Below are 17,751 nucleotides of genomic sequence, written 5' to 3'. Positions count from 1 at the left end.
CAGAGACCGCAGCCAGGAGCGGTAGAGGTGCCTTCGCGGTGGGAGGCCCCGCTAGGACACACACACCAGGATCCTCCCAGGCTGCTGGGTAAACCCACGATGCGGCGACGGAGGGTCCCAGAGCAAGGAAGATGGATCAGGTCCGCCTCTCGCACTTAGTCCAGCAGGAGTGGCAGGGTGTGGGGTGAGGGTAGCGCCAGGGCCTTTGAATGGGGGTGTCCCCTACTCCGGAGAGGGTCTCTCCCTGCGTGAGGGGTGTGGACCCGGTTCGCACAGTCCTCAGCTGTGCCTGAGCAAGGACCCCGCCATCTCCCCTCCTACCCTTCTCTGGTGTGACCACTTTCGATCCCGCTCCAGACAAAGGCAATCTGAACTCCGGCAGAACGAATGAGGGGATCAGGTTGCTCTCTAGGTTTCCCCTCACCACCACCCCTCCCCGCGTTCCCCCTTCCCCACGTGACTCTCTGGAATCTTTGCCAAAGCTCCGTGTCCCTGGGTCCATTTTCACGCCCAGCACGGGAGAGAGGAGGGAGGGGAGGGAGGCGGAGGGGGGCGGAGCGTGTCTCTTACACGCGGGCATCCAAAGGGGGCCTTATTTTGTGCGTCTCCGGGCTCTCGGGTGTGAGTGGCACTGAGTTCGGGGGTTCTTTCCAGCCCCGGTAGCTCTTTCCTCCGCGCATTGACAATTATGGCTCCTCCTCCACTGCCATGAGCACACCTCGACCCCGCAGACCAGCTCCGCGGCGTTCAGCGCGGAGGTAGCGGTGGGCGTGGAGCGAGCCGCGGCGGTGGGGGTCGGGGGCGAGCAAAGTAGCTGCAGCGCCCCCCGCGCCGCCGCCCGGGTCTTTCCTCGGAAGCTCCAGGACCTTCTGCTGCAGGGAGCGCAGCCCCAGGCGGCGCCGCGCGGCTGCAGCGCCCGCGAGTCCCCGGAGCTGCCCGCAGCGCAGCCCAAAGTTTCTTGCGAGCGGCCCCCCGCGGCCGAGGTCCGCCGAGCCCAGTGGCCCGCAGAAGGGTGGGAAGGGTGGGTGGGTGGGCCCTTCCGGGCTCCTGACGACCCCCTCTGCCGACGCAGCGCCGACGTAAGGTGTCTAGCGAACTTTCAAAAGCTGCTGCAGACGCACCGGCGCGGGGATCTCCACGGTGGGGGACCCGGGAGCGGAAGGCTCCGGCCTCCGGGAAATGCTGGGTGAGCCCATCAGCCGGTGACCCGCAACTTTCCGGTGAGACCGCCCGGGAGAACGGCGCTTTGCCTCTTCCCGAGCTCAGCCCGCGTCGGCGCCCTGCTTTGCTGGAGAGCTGGGCAGAGAGCGGAGCGGATCCCCCGCCCTCCCGGCGCCTCTGGGGCCGGCGAGAGAGCTCTCCACCGCCTCATTTCCCAGGAGGTGGCCGCCCGCCGCCCCCCGCCTGAAGACCGCGTTTTGGCCGAGAGCGGGTTCTTGGCTGCTGAAGGCTGGGCTCCTCCAGCGCGGGAGCCCAGGCGGCGATGGGTGTCTTTCCAGTGTGGCTCGGGGTGGCCCTAGCACTGGCGGAATTTGCAGTGTTGCCTCCTCGCTCTGAAGGTGAGGAGCGGCGGTGTGTGTGTGTGTGTGTGTGTGTGTGTCCGTGCTGTTTAACAAACCCCGCGGGTTTACGGTATGGTGGGCCAGATGAAAGTTTTTTGGGGGGAATGGGTGGGTGGGAATAGAACCGGAGTGGGCTTTTTCTGAGACTTCCACTCCTGATGGCTTTGCCTTCGGATCACCAGCCGGTCTCCCGCCTCGCTCTCTGCCCGAAGTGCATTTGGGTGGGTGGGTGGGTGCCGGGTTGAGGTGGAGTCTCAGAAACTGGATTCTCTATTTTCCCCCTTCCCCGCGGCCCCCAATGGAAAGCAACTACATGGAGCGTTAGGTGCCGAGAGAGCAAGTGCTCTTACCTGTGTAAAAATACGTTTTTTTTTCTCTGCTCCTATGAAACGTACCATCGGCCCCTAAAGCCCCCATTGCTCTCCAGCCCTCTCCGTCCCAATACGTCTCCCTTTAAAGTCCAGTGAAGATTTTATAACTCGCTGGTTAGAGCGTGTTCCGGACGCAGGCAATTCCATGGCACGAAAGGAAATCTTCCCAGTACAGAGAAGCAGGAGGCTTCCCGCCTGGAGAACCAGTGGTTAATAAGTTTAGCCTAATTCTCTGACTTAGCCCCCTGCCTCCTACTTTTCTTCCAGAACACCCCGGAGCCGGGGGAGAGAAAGGAGACGGTGGGCATTGTTGTCGCCATGATAGCAAAAGCAATCTGGGCGCAGGGAAAGAAATGAATCAATAAGTACATCAAGATCTTGGGGGTCGTGGGCTGGCGGGCCCGGGGACCCGAGGCGTCCCCAGCTCCCACCTGCTCCGAGGAGCCGGCAAAGTCGCCTAGCTAGCGCGCCGGGAGGGGGAAGGGGCGGCGGGCTGGAAGCAAGACGGCCTGTTCCTCAGCGCCGGGCTTCCCCTCTCGGCTCCATTCATTATTCATCCAGCTGCGGGAGGAAGAGTTCACCTGCCCCGCCGCGAATCGGAGCCGCAGCCTGGGCGGCGGCGTGCGCGGGGCGGGGCGGGGCGGGGCGCCTTCTCAGTCCCGGTGGCGCGTGGGGGCGGTTCGCGGGTGCTGAGCCCCGGCGCGGGACCGGACGGCGGCTGGCCCCGGGGAGGACGAAGCCCTGCCTTGGGCAGTTGCCTTTTCCTCGCTAGTTTCCGGGACAAAGTGGCATAGCCTTGGAAGTCCATGCAGAGCTGTGAGGACTTTCCCGTGGAGAAAGGTACGGCCTGCCCGCACCCTCCCAGGAAGTATGTCCAATGCGCTCTTTCCCCGCGGAAGGCACGTCTGAGGCCCGTGCAGCCTTCCTTCAAACAGGGCAAACCTGTAGAAACATGTCTGTATTACATATGGGGGGTGTATGTGCACACTTTAAAAAATAACACTTATAGGGCTTAATTATGATAATAAAACTAGATGGGAGAATCGATCCAGGCCACCCAAATCGCAACTTGAGACCTAGAAAAATTACGTTTTCATTTGGTGGTGGCAATTTCTTATTCAGAATCATATCCCAGCAGCGCAGAAAATCGTGCTATCTTTCCCAGATAGCTCACCAGGGGGCAGTTGGAATGAGTCAGTTTTACAAAACCAAATCTTTTGAATTACAAAAGCCATTATTATTAAGAGCCTGCAGGGTTCACTCTTTGGAAGACTGGCTGATATATTGGGCAAAGTTTAAGAAACTTTAGAAGAGGGAGGAGGAGTGCAGGGCGCAAGGGGGCTATTCTTCCAAAGCCGACAGGCAGATATCCCCTGAGGGGACCCCAACTGCCAGAGGGCACAGGCAGGGACCACCCCTCCCCCCTCAGTGTATGAATTTTGTGCACCAGGCCTCTAGGTATTGATAAAGGCCTGGTTTCCATCTCCCTCACTTAACTGAGGCTTAGGATGGATCCTAGTTATTCTTTTTTTTTTTTAAATATATTTCTTTATTGATTTCAGAGAGGAAGGGAGGAGAGAGAGATAGAAACATCATTGATGAGAGAGAATCATTGATCGACTGCCTCCTGCACACCCCCTACTGGGGATCGAGCCCGCAAACCATGCATGTGCCCTTGGCTGGAATCGAACCTGGGACCCTTCAGTCCGCAGGCTGATGCTCTATCCACTGAGCTAAGCCGGCCAGGGCCCTAGTTATTCTTATATCTCCAACTTAGCTCCTACTATACAGTACGTGCTTAAAAATATTGGTGACATGAACAAGTATTGCCAAATCACATTCTTTTGAACTAAGATGGACTGGCTTCCCTGATAAGCTGCCCTATGACTTTGAATGAATCACTTAACTTCTTTGGGTTGTGGTTACGTCATTTACCAAATGCAGAGTTGGACAAGTGATAGTTCTAAAATACTTTTGCTAATCATCCAGCATAGGGGGGAAAAAATCAATAATTTCTGTCTTTTTCTGTGGTCAGTTGTAACTTTCTCAATCTGAATTTTCTTTTAATTATTAAGAGAAAAATAAATTATTGGCACAGATAATTTACACTGTCTTATATTGCCATCTGACAAATTACTATGGTTTGAGAACTATATAAATTAAGATGTTACAGAGACACTTCTAGCAAACATGGCTGCTTTTTGAATCTGACAAGTTCTGCCATGGAATTTTCTGGAGAAGTGCATCTTGAGTGGTATTGATGGGGAAGTCCTGTGAACTTACATGATAGAACATGTTGGCTTGGGGATAGGAAAAGACTCCTTAATTGGCAGTTAAGAGAACTGAATTCTAGCCTGTGTCCCATCACGCCCCATGTGACTTCCATCAATCCTATAATCTTCCAGGCTTTTCCCTTAAATGTCATTAACAGAATGCAGTGAGGAGGATCAGTTGTTAGTGTGTTTTATCCAAGGGTATACCAGCATGTTTGCTTCTACTCTTGGTTGGAGAGTTTCTTCTGTGTAAGATTCAATGCTTAAAACTCAGTATTAAGGAAGAGAAGACATTGGCTGGGAAAAATAGCCTCTCTTCATTTTTCTTTTTAATTCTACAAATCTTTATTGAGAGCTTATGTGTGAGGTTATTTCTGTGAGGGGGATACAAACATAAAATAATAAACCTGCCCTTAGGAATTTAAATATCCAGAAATCATCAATTCCATAAAGTAGCAGTAGGGGTATGTGAACATTGGTCCTTGGTGGGTTTCCCAATATTGAATAATTCCAACTTTGCATCTTTTGGCTCTGGCAGCCACCTGCTAGTGGAAACAGAGAGGTGTTGAATTGTCATAGGGTCTTGATTGCGTCATATGACATTTTCTCTCTGGGGACTGGATTCTGGGTGTTACGCACTGCATGTACCTTACTTAGTGAGGGCTCAGCCATCTGCATGCCCTGTTGTGGACTTGAGTGGCAATATCACTCAGTGTTGCTCAGGCACAAGTAATCATGAAGCTTCCAGGAGAAGGGAGGGGACTTGCACTGGCAAAGTTAAAGCCCTGTGCCAAATCTTAGAATAGTTCAAGAACAGTTGGCCCATTTTCATTTTAACTACTTTATTAATTGATCTAAAGAAACAGGATGTGAATAGTCCTATCAGTACAGAAAATGGATCTGCTTTCACTCTTCCACATTGTACAAGCCATATGTGGATTGTACACAGCATAAAGCTCGAACATTTCAATGGCAACTTGTGGCTACTTGATCCTAAGGAGTCATATTTTTTGTGATACCATGCTCTCCAAATCTCTTCATATCTTATGGTCATATCTGATCTTTGAACTAATGGGTCTGACGTGTGTTTGGATTTGACTTCTCTAATTTACTTAGTTTAGCAGGTTCAGTTTCTATAGTGAATAATACTGGTGCAAATTATACCTCAGATTTTATCTGTACACTTTAGATTCTATATAGGAGTACATTATAATGTGCAAAAGGGCAGACATTTACTTATTTAAATGGTATGAAGTAACCTTTTGCCTATGTAACTTGCAAGAAAGGAGCCAACCACCTGGGAGGAAGGCCTCGGGAGCTCAGCTGCCTTCTTGGTGCATCTGATCACTTCACCCAGCAAAGCTTGATGCACTTTCTCACAAGGTGTTAGAAGTTAAATCAGCTAGCATCTCAGCTGTATTCGATGCCCTGAAACTGGCGAAGTTCTTGGTCAGAGGACTCCAGCTCCTGCTGTCTGATTTTTCTTGTTTTCCCTTGAAGAAGGTCTGTTTCTCCTTCTAGAACACTATCTGTCGGAAGTCACCTTGAGGAGTTTCCTTTCAAGTTCAAATAAAGTCATAACTGTAAACCTCAGATAGAGCTGCAGTCTTTCCAGTACTCCTTAAGAAAGAAAGTGATGAGTGGAGTAATTTTGTTTTCCATATTATACGAGTTGATCGATGATGGAAAAGGCCTGTGCGCTAGGTCAGAACCCGAAGCTGCCCCCAGCAGCCAACGCCAGCAAGCCTCCCAACTTCATCTGCCGCTGGGTGTGAAGCGTGTGCTAGTGTGGGAGAAATATGCTTGCTTGGAGGACTGCATCTGGCCATGGGTGGTGATAAATGTTTGATAGGACCGGGCATCACTGGAATGCTTTATTTCCTCTGGAGAGTAGAAATGAGGTTTTGGAAGCTGTGTTAATGGAGACTCATTTGTGCAGCTGCCTTCCGGGTAAAGCTGTTCTGGTTTAGGAAAGCCCTCAGAGGGCAAAGCTTATTCTTTTGGAATTGTACATCATGGAGCGACCCACACTGAGTTATTTCCCTTTCCTGGTGATGGAATTTGCCAGCACATACACACCATTTTTGACTTTAGTCTCTAGCAGGTGTTTGGCTTAACCAGATGTGTATGTGGTGGCACACACTCAATGCTGCTTTATTTTTTTAAGTTAGAGTGAGTTTATAGCAGCCACCTAAAACTTCCGGAAGTGGACTTTGATGTGGGTACTTGGATACTTCTTCAGATACTTGATTTCTTTTGGAGCTTTGAAAAGATACTGGCTTTTGTAAAGTAATGCTATGGAGGAGGGCAATGAAATTATTTGAGGATAGTCTCATTCTAATGGTTAAATTTTGTTGTTTATTCTGAAGGTTAAATTTTGTTAAATTGTGCCTAAGTGAGGATCTTTACGTTTATTTTTAAACATCAGAAGTAATTAAATATACCCATTTAATTTAGAAATGGAATTGTCTTGATATATATTTATTTGAGCTATATATGATTATTATATATATTGGGTGGGGCAAAAGTAGATTTACAGTTGTGAGTATGCAAAACAGAGTTTATTCTTGTATTATTACTTATTGATTATTGTATTATTTTTCATACAAACAACTTTCATACTTTTGCCCCACTCTGTGTATACATATATGTCATACATGAATATATATCCTTTTTAATGACATACCATAGACTGAAATACTAAGTTTTAGGAACAGGGTTTCTTAAAGAAAAATAAGTCAGTTGGACTCAAGGTTTTTTTTTTTATCTCGAGTTATTCTTATTTGAATGTCAAGGGCACAAAAGTTATTTCAGTAAATTTACCCACAGAGATCTTTTTTTTTTGTTGTTGTTTTTTGTTTTTTTCTTTCCCACAGACATCTTTGATTCAAAGTGCAAATAGCCATCTCATTTTTTCTTGAAGATTCTTAATTCCATTATTAGTGGGTAAGATAGACTAGTCCTTTCCTGGTTAATATTTTTGAATGATCTGTTGGAGGCCAAACACTGTAGTAAAAATTAAAATGTTTCCTTTCCTCTTTGGACACCAAGTGTGGCATGGCGTCAAGCTGTGCTTCTGCTAGTGCAATCTCTTTGCAGCCTCAATTTCTGAGAGAGTAGCTGTTAGCACACTACCCACATGTTTCTAGGTTAAATCAACACCTATTGTGCTGATCAAAAATTGGTTGGGAATGTGTGTATGTCTTTGTTAATTAATGTTGTAATTTCACATTGCTTTCAAATATAAAACTTAGAAAAGATTTATTTTATGATACACTAGTTATTCAGAATATATAGGCTGTCCCAATAAAATTCAGTCTTCTTTTCTAACAGAAGCAAATCTGTGGGGGTAGATACAACACTTCCACACCCTTAGCAAGGCTGTCACAAGGAAGTACACAAGAATGAATTTACAAACCGTTGATGTAGGCACAAAGTGCTAAGAGCTCAAAGGAGAAAGGGCATAATCCTGTGGACTGGAGAGCTTCATGAAGGAGATGGGATCACGTTCATTGAGCTTGAGTAGACCAAATGCATCTCCTGCAGATAACACAGATGAGTAAAGGTGTTGAAATATGAAAGCTTTATCACAGGGTCCTAAGTTGGCCTCTTGAGTTGGACTGGAGAACTTGTGTTAGCAAAGAGTGGCAGAGAAGCCTGGATAAGTCAGTTGGGACTGGATTATGGAGGCTTTGCTGATTTGTCACAAATGAAAATAGACACTGTAATTATAGCATGTCATTATAAATGCATTTATTTTAAAACTCAAATACTAAATATTAATGATGCTTTTTCTCATGTATATACAAGAAATCTTATTTTGGTGTATGAGGTTATTCCCCCAGGGGCACGATGCTCAAGTTTTTAAGATTTTGGGAAGTGCAATTTGCTGATTATGATGCATATAGATGCAATATTCCCGTAAGTCTGCCAGGGCAGTGCCAGTTGGCTTGCTATGCATCCCTTTTAATTCTTATTTTGTTTTTCTCCACAGGTGCTTGCGTCTATCAGGGTTCCTTGTTGGCGGTAGGTCATTCTTAATATTTTTGGTTTATTTCTTTTGAATGTAAAATGCTTGACTGAGGTTATTGAGTGAGTGAGGTGACCCTGTCAATCTGAAATATGTTTATTTTCCTTCTCAGTTTGAGGATTATCCCTCATCCTGGCACAATCATACTCAATTACCTAATACCTTTTTCAGAGTAAGTTAGTTCCATTCGGATACTCGGGTATTGGAGGAGAAGTACAAACACGCTGCACAATTTGCATTCCGTGGCTGTCGTTTGTGTTTTTTCAATCAGAGAGAAAATTAGATCCCGTTCTCTTGTCAGATATGCACCAGGGCACAATTTGTTTATCTTCCTGTTGCATTTGCCTCTTCTCTTGAACCCCCTCCAAAAAAAGGTATGATTATTAAATTGAGTGCAATGTGGAGGATCCTTGACTGTTGCTTTGAATTATAAATGTAAGATTTGGTAAACAACAAACAACAAATTAACATTTTATTGCTGAAACTTTGCCGTGTAGAATAGAATTGATTTTGAATTTAAAGTCAGGATGACTTGGGGGAAAAGCTGAGGCAAGTCTCATGCATTTCTTTTCATTAATAATGTACTATGGTGCATAACAGTGTGTTAAAGTCTTATTGAAAAAACTGTCTATGCTCCATCAACTCTAATAAATGGTGTGACAAGTCATTCTTCATCACTTTTTTATTCTGGTTTAATAAATGCTGTAATAAAAACAGAACTGAAATGGTTGGAACGGGTTTGCTCATTTCCATCACAACTTGCTGTTGACATGTGTGATATTAATAAGTCATCTTGGATTATCCTTGTGGTGTTGAAATAGATGAGAAATTTCTGAAATATCTAGGAGTCTAGATAATTATGGGTGTTTACAGTAATATTCTTGAATCTGAACTTTATGTAATATAGTAACTGGAGATTTATGGGATTTTTTTTCTTCCTTATATTTCTGTATTAAAGAATCAGGAGAAAGCCATTTTCCTGTCTTTCTCATTTCATACCCTTAAAAACCTACTTTTCCTTCTGTTTGTTCTTTAATACATTTTAGGACTCATTTTAAAATCAATGTGCTTTAAAGTACATCATCAGTTTTGGGGAGCTATAGTAGCTATTATAGACAAGTCAGTTATCCATGTTAATACAAAGAAAATTGCTTATTGTATAGAGTGTGTCATAATTTTTCAATATATTTTCATAGCTATTGATCCACCTGATACTTACAATAGACCAATGAAATAAGCAAGCCATGCATTAGTTTACACCTTTCCCCTTTTTAATAAAGAACCAAGGATGAAAGATTAAGAAATTTGCTAAAGGTAATTGACTATTAAAAACAACCCATCTTTTTTCTGTCGTTCTGCTTTTATCTGAAGAAAAGTGGCTAGACTGTCTTGTATATTTGACGTTGTTGTGTGTTACTGTGCATTTGAACATGAAAGCATCAAGTACTTGGAGAGGTCAATTTAATCAAGTTAAAGTAGAGGCTGTCTAGTCCATTTGTGTTTAACAGATGATCTTGCTCCCCTCTGTTTTATGCCCTGGCTGATCCCAAGGTTCATGGCTGCCCAGGTCTAGTAGCCTGTGCTCTAGTGCATCAGCACAATCTTGACCCTTCCAGTTGGCTTCTTGGTTTACCAAGACTCTGCTATGTATGTTTCTAAACCTCCTCAAGCCTGATGTACTTATTATTGTAGTTATGCAATTCAGTCAGAAAGGCAATACACTTAATGCAATCACAAAAGTTATTTTTAAATCATTTTTAATTATAGTTGATATACCATATTAGATTAATTTCAGGTGTAAACTCCAGTAATTAGACATTACATAACTTACTAAGTGATCATCCTGATAAATCTTGCACCCATCTGTCACCATATGTAGTTATTAGAATATTATTGACTGTATTCCCTATGCTGTACTTCGCATCCCCATGACTGTTCTGTAACAACCCATTTGTACTTCTTGATCCCTTCACATTTTTTATCCATTCTCTCAATCCCACTTCCATCTGACAACTTTCAAAATGTTCTCTATACCTATGAGTCTGCTTCTGTTCTGTTTGTTGGTTTATTTTGTTTTTTAGATTCAGTTGTTGCTAGATATGTATTTATTGCCATTTTATTGTTGATATTTTTTATCTTTTTCTTCTTCTTAAAGAATACCCTTTAGCATTTCATATAATACTGGTTTGGTGGTGGTGAATGCCTTTAGCTTTTTCTTATCTGGGAAGCTCTTTATCTGTCCTTTGATTCTAAATGATAGCTTTGTTGGGTAAAGTAATCTTGGTTGTAGGTCCTTGCTTTTCATCACTTCGAATATTTTTTGCCAATCCCTCTGGCTTGCAAAGTTTCTGTTGAGAAATCAGCTGGCAGTCTTATGGGAACTCCCTTATTGCTAACTAACTGCTTTTCTCTTGCTGCTTTTAAGATTCTCTCTTTGTCTTTAACCTTTGGCATTTTAATTATGATGTGCCTTGGTGTGGATCTCTTTGCACTTACCTTATTTGGGACTCTCTGTGCTTCCTGGACTTGTCACCAAATTAAGGAAGTTTTTGTCATTTTTTTTTCAAATGGGCTTTCAATTTCTTGCTCTTTTTCTTCTTCTGGCACCCCCATGATGCAAACGTTGGTACTCTTGAAGTTGTCCTAGAGCAGTGATGGTGAACCTTTTGAGCTCGGCGTGTCAGCATTTTGAAAACTCTAACTTAACTCTGGTGCCGTGTCACATATAGAAATTTTTTGATATTTGCAACCATAGTAAAACAAAGATTTATATTTTTGATATTTATTTTATATATTAAATGCCATTTAACAAAGAAAAATCAACCAAAAAAATGAGTTCACGTGTCACCTCTGACACGCGTGTCATAGGTTTGCCATCACTGTCCTAGAGGCTCCTTACACTATCCTCATTTTTTTTTCCTGTTCTGATTGGGTATTTTTGCTTCCTTATATTCTAACTCACTGATTTGATTCTTGGCTTTATCTACTCTACTGTTGACTCCCTGTAAATTATTCTCATTTTCGTTAGTATATTGAAGATTATTATTAAACAAACATTTATTGAGTAACAACTGTACCTGCTATTCTAGGCATTAAGAATGCATCAGTGAACAAACAAAATCCTTGCCCTCAAGAAGCTCAAATTCTAATGGGTAAAATATATACTATGCCAGATAAGTGCTATGGAGAAAAACAATATAGGGTAGAAAAGGCTGAATGAGGGCAAGGATGGCTACTTGAAATAGGGTTATAGGAAAGTCCTCGCTAAGAAGGTGACTTTTGAACGAAGACCTGATTATAAGGGCTAGCTCCCTAGCTATCCAAGGGAAGAGAATTCCAGAGAATGGGAGAACAGCAAATATGCAGTATGCTTGTCCATTTGAAGAAGTGTGTGGAGGTCAGAGTGACTGGAGCACATGACCAAGAGGGAGGATGGCAGGAGATGAAGTTGGAGAGGTGGGCAGAGCACATGTCATTTCAGTAAGTGGGTGAGTCATCAGAGGAGCTTGTCTAGAATGACAAAATCTGACTTATAGTTTAGTTAAACTGCTGAAATGTGAATGTGAAAAGGAATAGCATTCTTGTTTCTAGGGAAACTATATTGAATACTTTAAAAAGACTCCATAGAGGTGAGTCACTAAAAGTTTGCTGTCAAATTAAGTGTGAGAGAAACAACAGCAAAAGATTGGGGAAAAACACAAAAACCCAGAGAGATTCTGCATTTGGATTTATTTGCAACCATTTCAAGTTTTTTTTTTTTTTTTTTCCATTTTAAGGAACTTCACACTGGAAATGGAGATGATGCATTTTGGAGATAGTTAATTGTCTGCATAATTCATTGCTGCTCTCTCTCCACATGACCTGGTCTTAAAGAAAGGCATATGTCAATGAAATGGAGTGAAGGCACATTTACATTTTTGAATTAAAATAAAGAATTTAAGAGCATTTATATACTATTTCAGGATTCTCTGGTTAAACGTCTTGGTGAGTGAGAGGATTTCTACTGTGAGAGGCTTCGCAGTTGGGAGCTGACTCTGAGGATGGTGATGTGGGGTCCTTGTTACAAGCCTTGTAATTTCTCCCACGTGCATTTTAGAGCTAGGAATGACTACAGAGAGCATGTAGTCCAAACTTTCTATCTTATAGGTGATGAAAGGGTGGCAAGAATGTGAATTGTTTTAGCTTCATTCATTTCTCAGGTGAGTAACCAGAATGGAGAGTAGGTCTGTGAAAATGGCAAAGCATCAGCTTTACCTGGAAGAATTCCATAAAATACATCAGGCAAATCAGTACACTGATCCTAGGCACTGGCTGCTGGTTGCCAGCTCTCAACCTGTCTTGTGTGGCTTCCTTCCACTGATACCTTTTCAGTTGCCTAGAAAGCTGCTATGTATAGTGGAACATTCATGGCCCTTGTTTCAATTCTTCCTCCTCTGCTAAAGACCAGCTCAGTGACCTTGAGCAAGCTACATGACCTTCCCGAATCTCTTTCGCCTCCTCTCTGAAATGAGGATACATAAGGCCTTTCCTAGAGTGTTTTTGTAGAGTAAGAAGATAATGAGGAGGACGCCCAGATGCAGCACCTCGCATGTGCTTTTCCACCCTGACACATTCCTCTTTACCAACCAAGAATAAGGAGCAGAGTCAGGGATAGTGATTAAGCATGTACTATGCACTTCATACTCTCCACAGTCTCAGGAGATAGATTTTGCCTTTACTTTACAGATAAGGAAACGGAGGCTCAGGAAGTCTGAAACACCCAAAATGACACAGCTAGTCAGTGCTGGAGGAAGGGAGGGTTCAAACTCAGTTCTGGCTCTGACTCCATTTCACTGAGCATACTGTTTCTCACTGCCAAGCCAGCCTGCTGGTTGTCTCTGAACACAACTAGCTTATTTCACCTTCAGTCCTGTGTGCCCACCCCCTCCCTGCTGCACCTGTCATGCAGTTGTCTCTGCCAGTCTCTGTCCTGACCTGCAAAGGCCAGCTGTCCCTGGCTAACCCCTTTTTCACTTCGCGGAGGCGCGACTGCGCTAGTGTGCATGAAATTCACATACCATGCAGAAACATAGGGGGTCACTTCATCTTAAAAATATGTATGCTCACACACACACACACACACACACACACACACTCTCTCTCTCTCTCACACATTCCCAACAATATATTGTGTTTCCCAACTTTTGACAGCTCCATGGACTAGCGGTGGCATTCTGGATTATTTGGTTCTAAGCCACCTAAAACTATCTCACGTATGTACTGACTTCAGCTGTCTCTCTTCTCCCTTCTTTAACACTACCTTCACTACCTTTCTTTCCATGCCTCAGGTCAGAAATTACCTGAAAGCATTCAAAATACCCAGGAAGGTCCTATACCTTGAGGAACACTGGCTACTCTACTTGCGGGTGTTTTTCCTACCCCACAATATCCCTGCACCTCTGGGCTCTCAGGACTTTCTTTAAAGTCAGCCCTTATGGAAGAGAGAGTGTGACTGTGTTAAATCAGAAATCCATCAGAGGAAAACTACCTACTTAATATGTTCAATTGTCCCTGGGGCATTGAATGTGAAGAGGAAAATACATGTTGTATATCAGAGTTTTCACCTATCTTCTGGTCTTTTCCAATTCTCCGAGTAAAAGAATTTCACTTTATTTTGGCATCACCCCAAGCAAACAGGTCTTTGTTAGGGTTCTTCCTGGGGGTGGATGGACTTTTCACCTCCGTCTTTACATCTGTAAAAGGGAGGTGAACTGTTTACTTCACAGGGCTGTTGTGAAGATTAAAGGAGATAAATAGGAAGCCCTTAGCCCAATGCTAAGTGATCTGCAGCGCTCAGAAAGGGTTAGCTGCTGTTCCTGTTGCTATAAAGTCGTCATGATTAGAAAGTTTGGACAGAACGACACTTCTTCCCTAGACCAAAAGTGTCAAGTGTTTGGATTTTCCTGCTTGGAATACTTTTCCTCACAAATGCTGGCAACGTGAATCATGAGGCACTAAATTATAGCACACTTGAAAGAAAAAAATGTCAAGGATAATTAAACACATGGAGTGTCTACTATATATGGTATAACGGGGGAAAGATGCAGGCTTCGGAGTTGGAATCTCGGTAATGCTCCATCCTTGCTGTGAGTCCTCAGATGTGATATTTAATGCAGAGAGCTATGTTCCTCATACTGCTGATGTGAGGAGTAACTGAAAGTAGGGGCGTGAAAGAACTTCAGGACTGGGCTTGGCAAGGAACCAGCGCTCATATCATCTAGTTGGCAACTCAATGTCAGCGTGGCAACGACTGAGTGACAGAGCCCAGGTCCTGTCTTGGTTTGGATCCTGGCTCTGTAATTGCCAGCCGTGTCGCACTGAGTAAACTGTGTGGATGAAATGAGGTCTCAGTTTGTAAATTTGTAAGATGAGAGAGTGATTAGGTCCTCTCCAAGCATCCTCAGTGCAGTGCTACCCAGTGGAACTCTTCTCTGCTGATGGAAATGTTCCACAGAGGCTTTCCAGGATGGGAGCCACGACCCGTACGTGCTTAGTGAGTACTTGAAATGTGGCTAGTGGCACTGAGAAACTCATGTTAAATTTTGCTTAAAATTAATTAATTTACATTTAAATACCACGTGCGGGCGTGCACGTACAGTGGGATTGAAACTTTGTGGCCCATGTGCAGAAGTCGATATTTTGTGGAAGAGCCACACTGAAGGGGCCAAAGAGCCGCATGTGGCTCGCGAGCTGCGGTTTGCCAAGCCGCAGTTTGCCGACCACTGCTATCGGATATGCAGCTTTAGAGCTTTAAAAATCTTCACACACTCGAGTACTTACCCTTGAATTATAGTCTCATGGGTGGTTCTCACCCCCTGGGAAGGCTCACCGTAGTGTTGTTAGCAGTTGTGAAGAAGGTGGCAAGAAATTTGTTAGAGAATCTGAGTTTACTATTTGATTATTAGTTTAAATAATTTGAATACTCATCTCTGTTATATCACCACTCTCTTCATATTGCTCCATTCTTGTGTTTCCTTGAATACAAGGAAGGGGGTGCCAAGATTTTGGATTTGATCCCTGGTCAGGGCACATACAAGAATCAAACAATGAATGCAAAATAAGTAGAACAACAACCAATGTTTCTCTCTTTCCCTTCCTTCCTCTCTCTCTAAAATCAATAAAAGAAAAGAAAAGAAGCCCAGCTGGTGTTGCACAGCGGTTGAGCATTGACCTATGAATCAGGAGGTTATGGTTCAATTCCAGTCAGGGCACATGCCTGGGTTGTGGCCTCAATCCCTAGTAGGAGGCATGTGTGAGGCAGCCGATCAGTGATTCTCTCACATCATTGATGTTTCCCTTTCTCTCTCCCTTCCTCTCTGAAATCAATAAAAATATATAAAAAAGAAAAGGGGTGGAGTTATACCTGAGCTCTCACCAGCAAACAATCTTACATATTTCATTAATTTTTTTCCAGCTTTATTGAGGTACTAGAGGCCCAGTGCATGAATTTGTGCATGGGCGGGGTCCGGCCAGGGGGTGCGGGAGGTTGGCTGGGCCCATCCAAGATGGATGGGGGCCGGTCGGGGTCAGGGCTGGCCGGGGGTAGGGGCCACGGGAGGTTGGCTGGCTGGCCCTGCCCCAGATGGGGGGGCCGATCAGGGGTGGGGCCGGCCTGGGGGAGGGGCTGCAGAAGGTTGGCTGGCCAGCCCCACCTCTGATTGGGCCAGTTGGCCGGCTGCAGTGCATGTCATAGTGACCAGTTGTTCCGGTTGTGCCAGTCGTTCCGGTCACTTGGCTTTTTTTTTTTTAATATATTTTTATTGATTAAGATATTACATATGTGTCCTTGTCCCCACGTTACCTTCTACCCCCCCCCCCCCCCCCCCCGCTCATGCCCTCACCCACCCCCCCGTTGTCCGTGTCCATTGGTTAGGCCTATATGCCTGCATGTAAGTCCTTTGGTTGATCTTTCCCCCTTACCCCCACCCTCCCCTACCCTCCCTCCAAAGCCCGACAGTCCAATCAATGCCTCTCCGTCTCTGGATCAGTCCTTGTTCATCAGTTTATGTTGTTCATTATATTCCACAAATGAGTGAGATCATGTGGTATTTATCTGCTCTCCAGTTCCATCCATGCTGTGGCAAATGGTAAGAGTTCCTTTCTTCTTCCTCTTCTTAAAGAATACCTTTCAGCATTTCATATAATGCTGGTTTGGTGGAGATGAACTCCTTTAGCTTTTTCTTATCCGTGAAGCTCTTTATCTGACCTTCTATTCTGAATGATAGCTTTGCTGGATAAAGTAATCTTGGTTGTAGGTTCTTGCTATTCATCACTTTGAATATTTCTTGCCACTCTCTTCTGGCCTGCATGGTTTCTGTTGAGAAATCAGCTGACAGTCGTATGGGTACTCCCTTGCAGGTAACTTACTGTCTTTCTCTTGCTGCTTTTAAGATTCTCTCTTTGTCTTTTGCTCTTGGCATTTTAATTATGATGTGTCTTGGTGTGGTCCTCTTTGGATTCCTTTTGTTTTGGTCTCTGCGCTTCCTGGACTTGTAAGTCTATTTCTTTCACCAGGTAGGGGAAGTTTTCTGTCATTATTTCTTCAAATAGGTTTTCAATATCATGCCCTCTCTCTTCTTCTGGTACCCCTATAATTCTGATGTTGGTACGCTTGAAGTTGTCCCAGAGGCTCCTTACACTATCTTCATATTTTTGGAATCTCTTTTCTTTTTTCTTTTTCAGTTGGGTATTTTTTGTTTCTTTGTATTTCAAATCTTTGACTTGATTCTTGGGATCCTCTTGTCTGCTGTTGGATCTCTGTAGATTATTCTTTATTTCAGTCAGTGTATGCTTAATTTCTAGTTGGTCCTTTTTCATGTCCTCCATGGTCTCACTATACTTATTGAGGGACTCATTAAATTTATCGGCGGTTTCCATAAAATTCTTGAAAAACCTTATAAACGTGGCCTTGAACTCTATATCCAGTCGTTTGCTTTCCTCCATTTCTGCCATTTGTGACCTGTTTCTTTGTCTCCGCATTTTGGCTGCTTCCCTGTGTTGATAGAGTGGCTTTGTGTGCTAGGTGTCCTGTAGGGCCCAGTGGCTCCGCCTCCCCAGTTACCTGGGGTGGACACTCTTGGTGCACCCCCTTGTGGGCTTTGTGCACAGTCTTGTTGTAGCTATGCCTTGGTTGTTGCAGGATCACTGGGTGGAATTGACCTCCAGGCCAATTGGCAGTAAGAATCAGCTGTGTCTGCAGTGGGAGAACTTCTGTGCTGGAGACACCCTTCTGGGGCAAGACTTGCTTCAGTGGGGCTTTGGTGCTCACTGAGACTGCACCCTGAGTGTGTCCCTTATGGATCTGAGGAGTTGTGATCTGGATGGCCCCCCTCTGACCACTGGGCACAGTGGCTCTTGGATCTAAGGAGGTGCTAATTTAGCCTCTACCTGAGGTTACACAGCAGGAGCTATGAAGAGAACTGCAGCTTCCCCTTCCTTTTTTTTTGGAGTTTGGAGGTGCCCTGATGAGGCTCAGC

The 17,751-nt window shown here is 44.4% G+C and overlaps 1 protein-coding gene across 1 annotated transcript in view; it reads left to right on the top strand.

Moving 5' to 3' along the window:
- Positions 1-1,483: 1,483 nt before the first annotated feature.
- Positions 1,484-17,751, top strand: part of FRAS1 (Fraser extracellular matrix complex subunit 1) — a gene marked incomplete at its 5' end in the record, with an annotated part of 444,917 nt that continues 428,649 nt past the window's right edge. The window contains 2 exons of the mRNA XM_081100823.1: positions 1,484-1,559; positions 8,201-8,232. Coding sequence (XP_080956949.1) covers positions 1,484-1,559; positions 8,201-8,232 — 108 coding nt within the window. The remainder of the gene's footprint in view (positions 1,560-8,200; positions 8,233-17,751) is intronic.

Source organism: Myotis nattereri, assembly GCF_964212035.1.
Source record: "Myotis nattereri genome assembly, chromosome: 1".
Lineage (NCBI taxonomy): Eukaryota > Metazoa > Chordata > Mammalia > Chiroptera > Vespertilionidae > Myotis > Myotis nattereri.
This window is presented reverse-complemented; position numbering and strand designations above follow the sequence as displayed.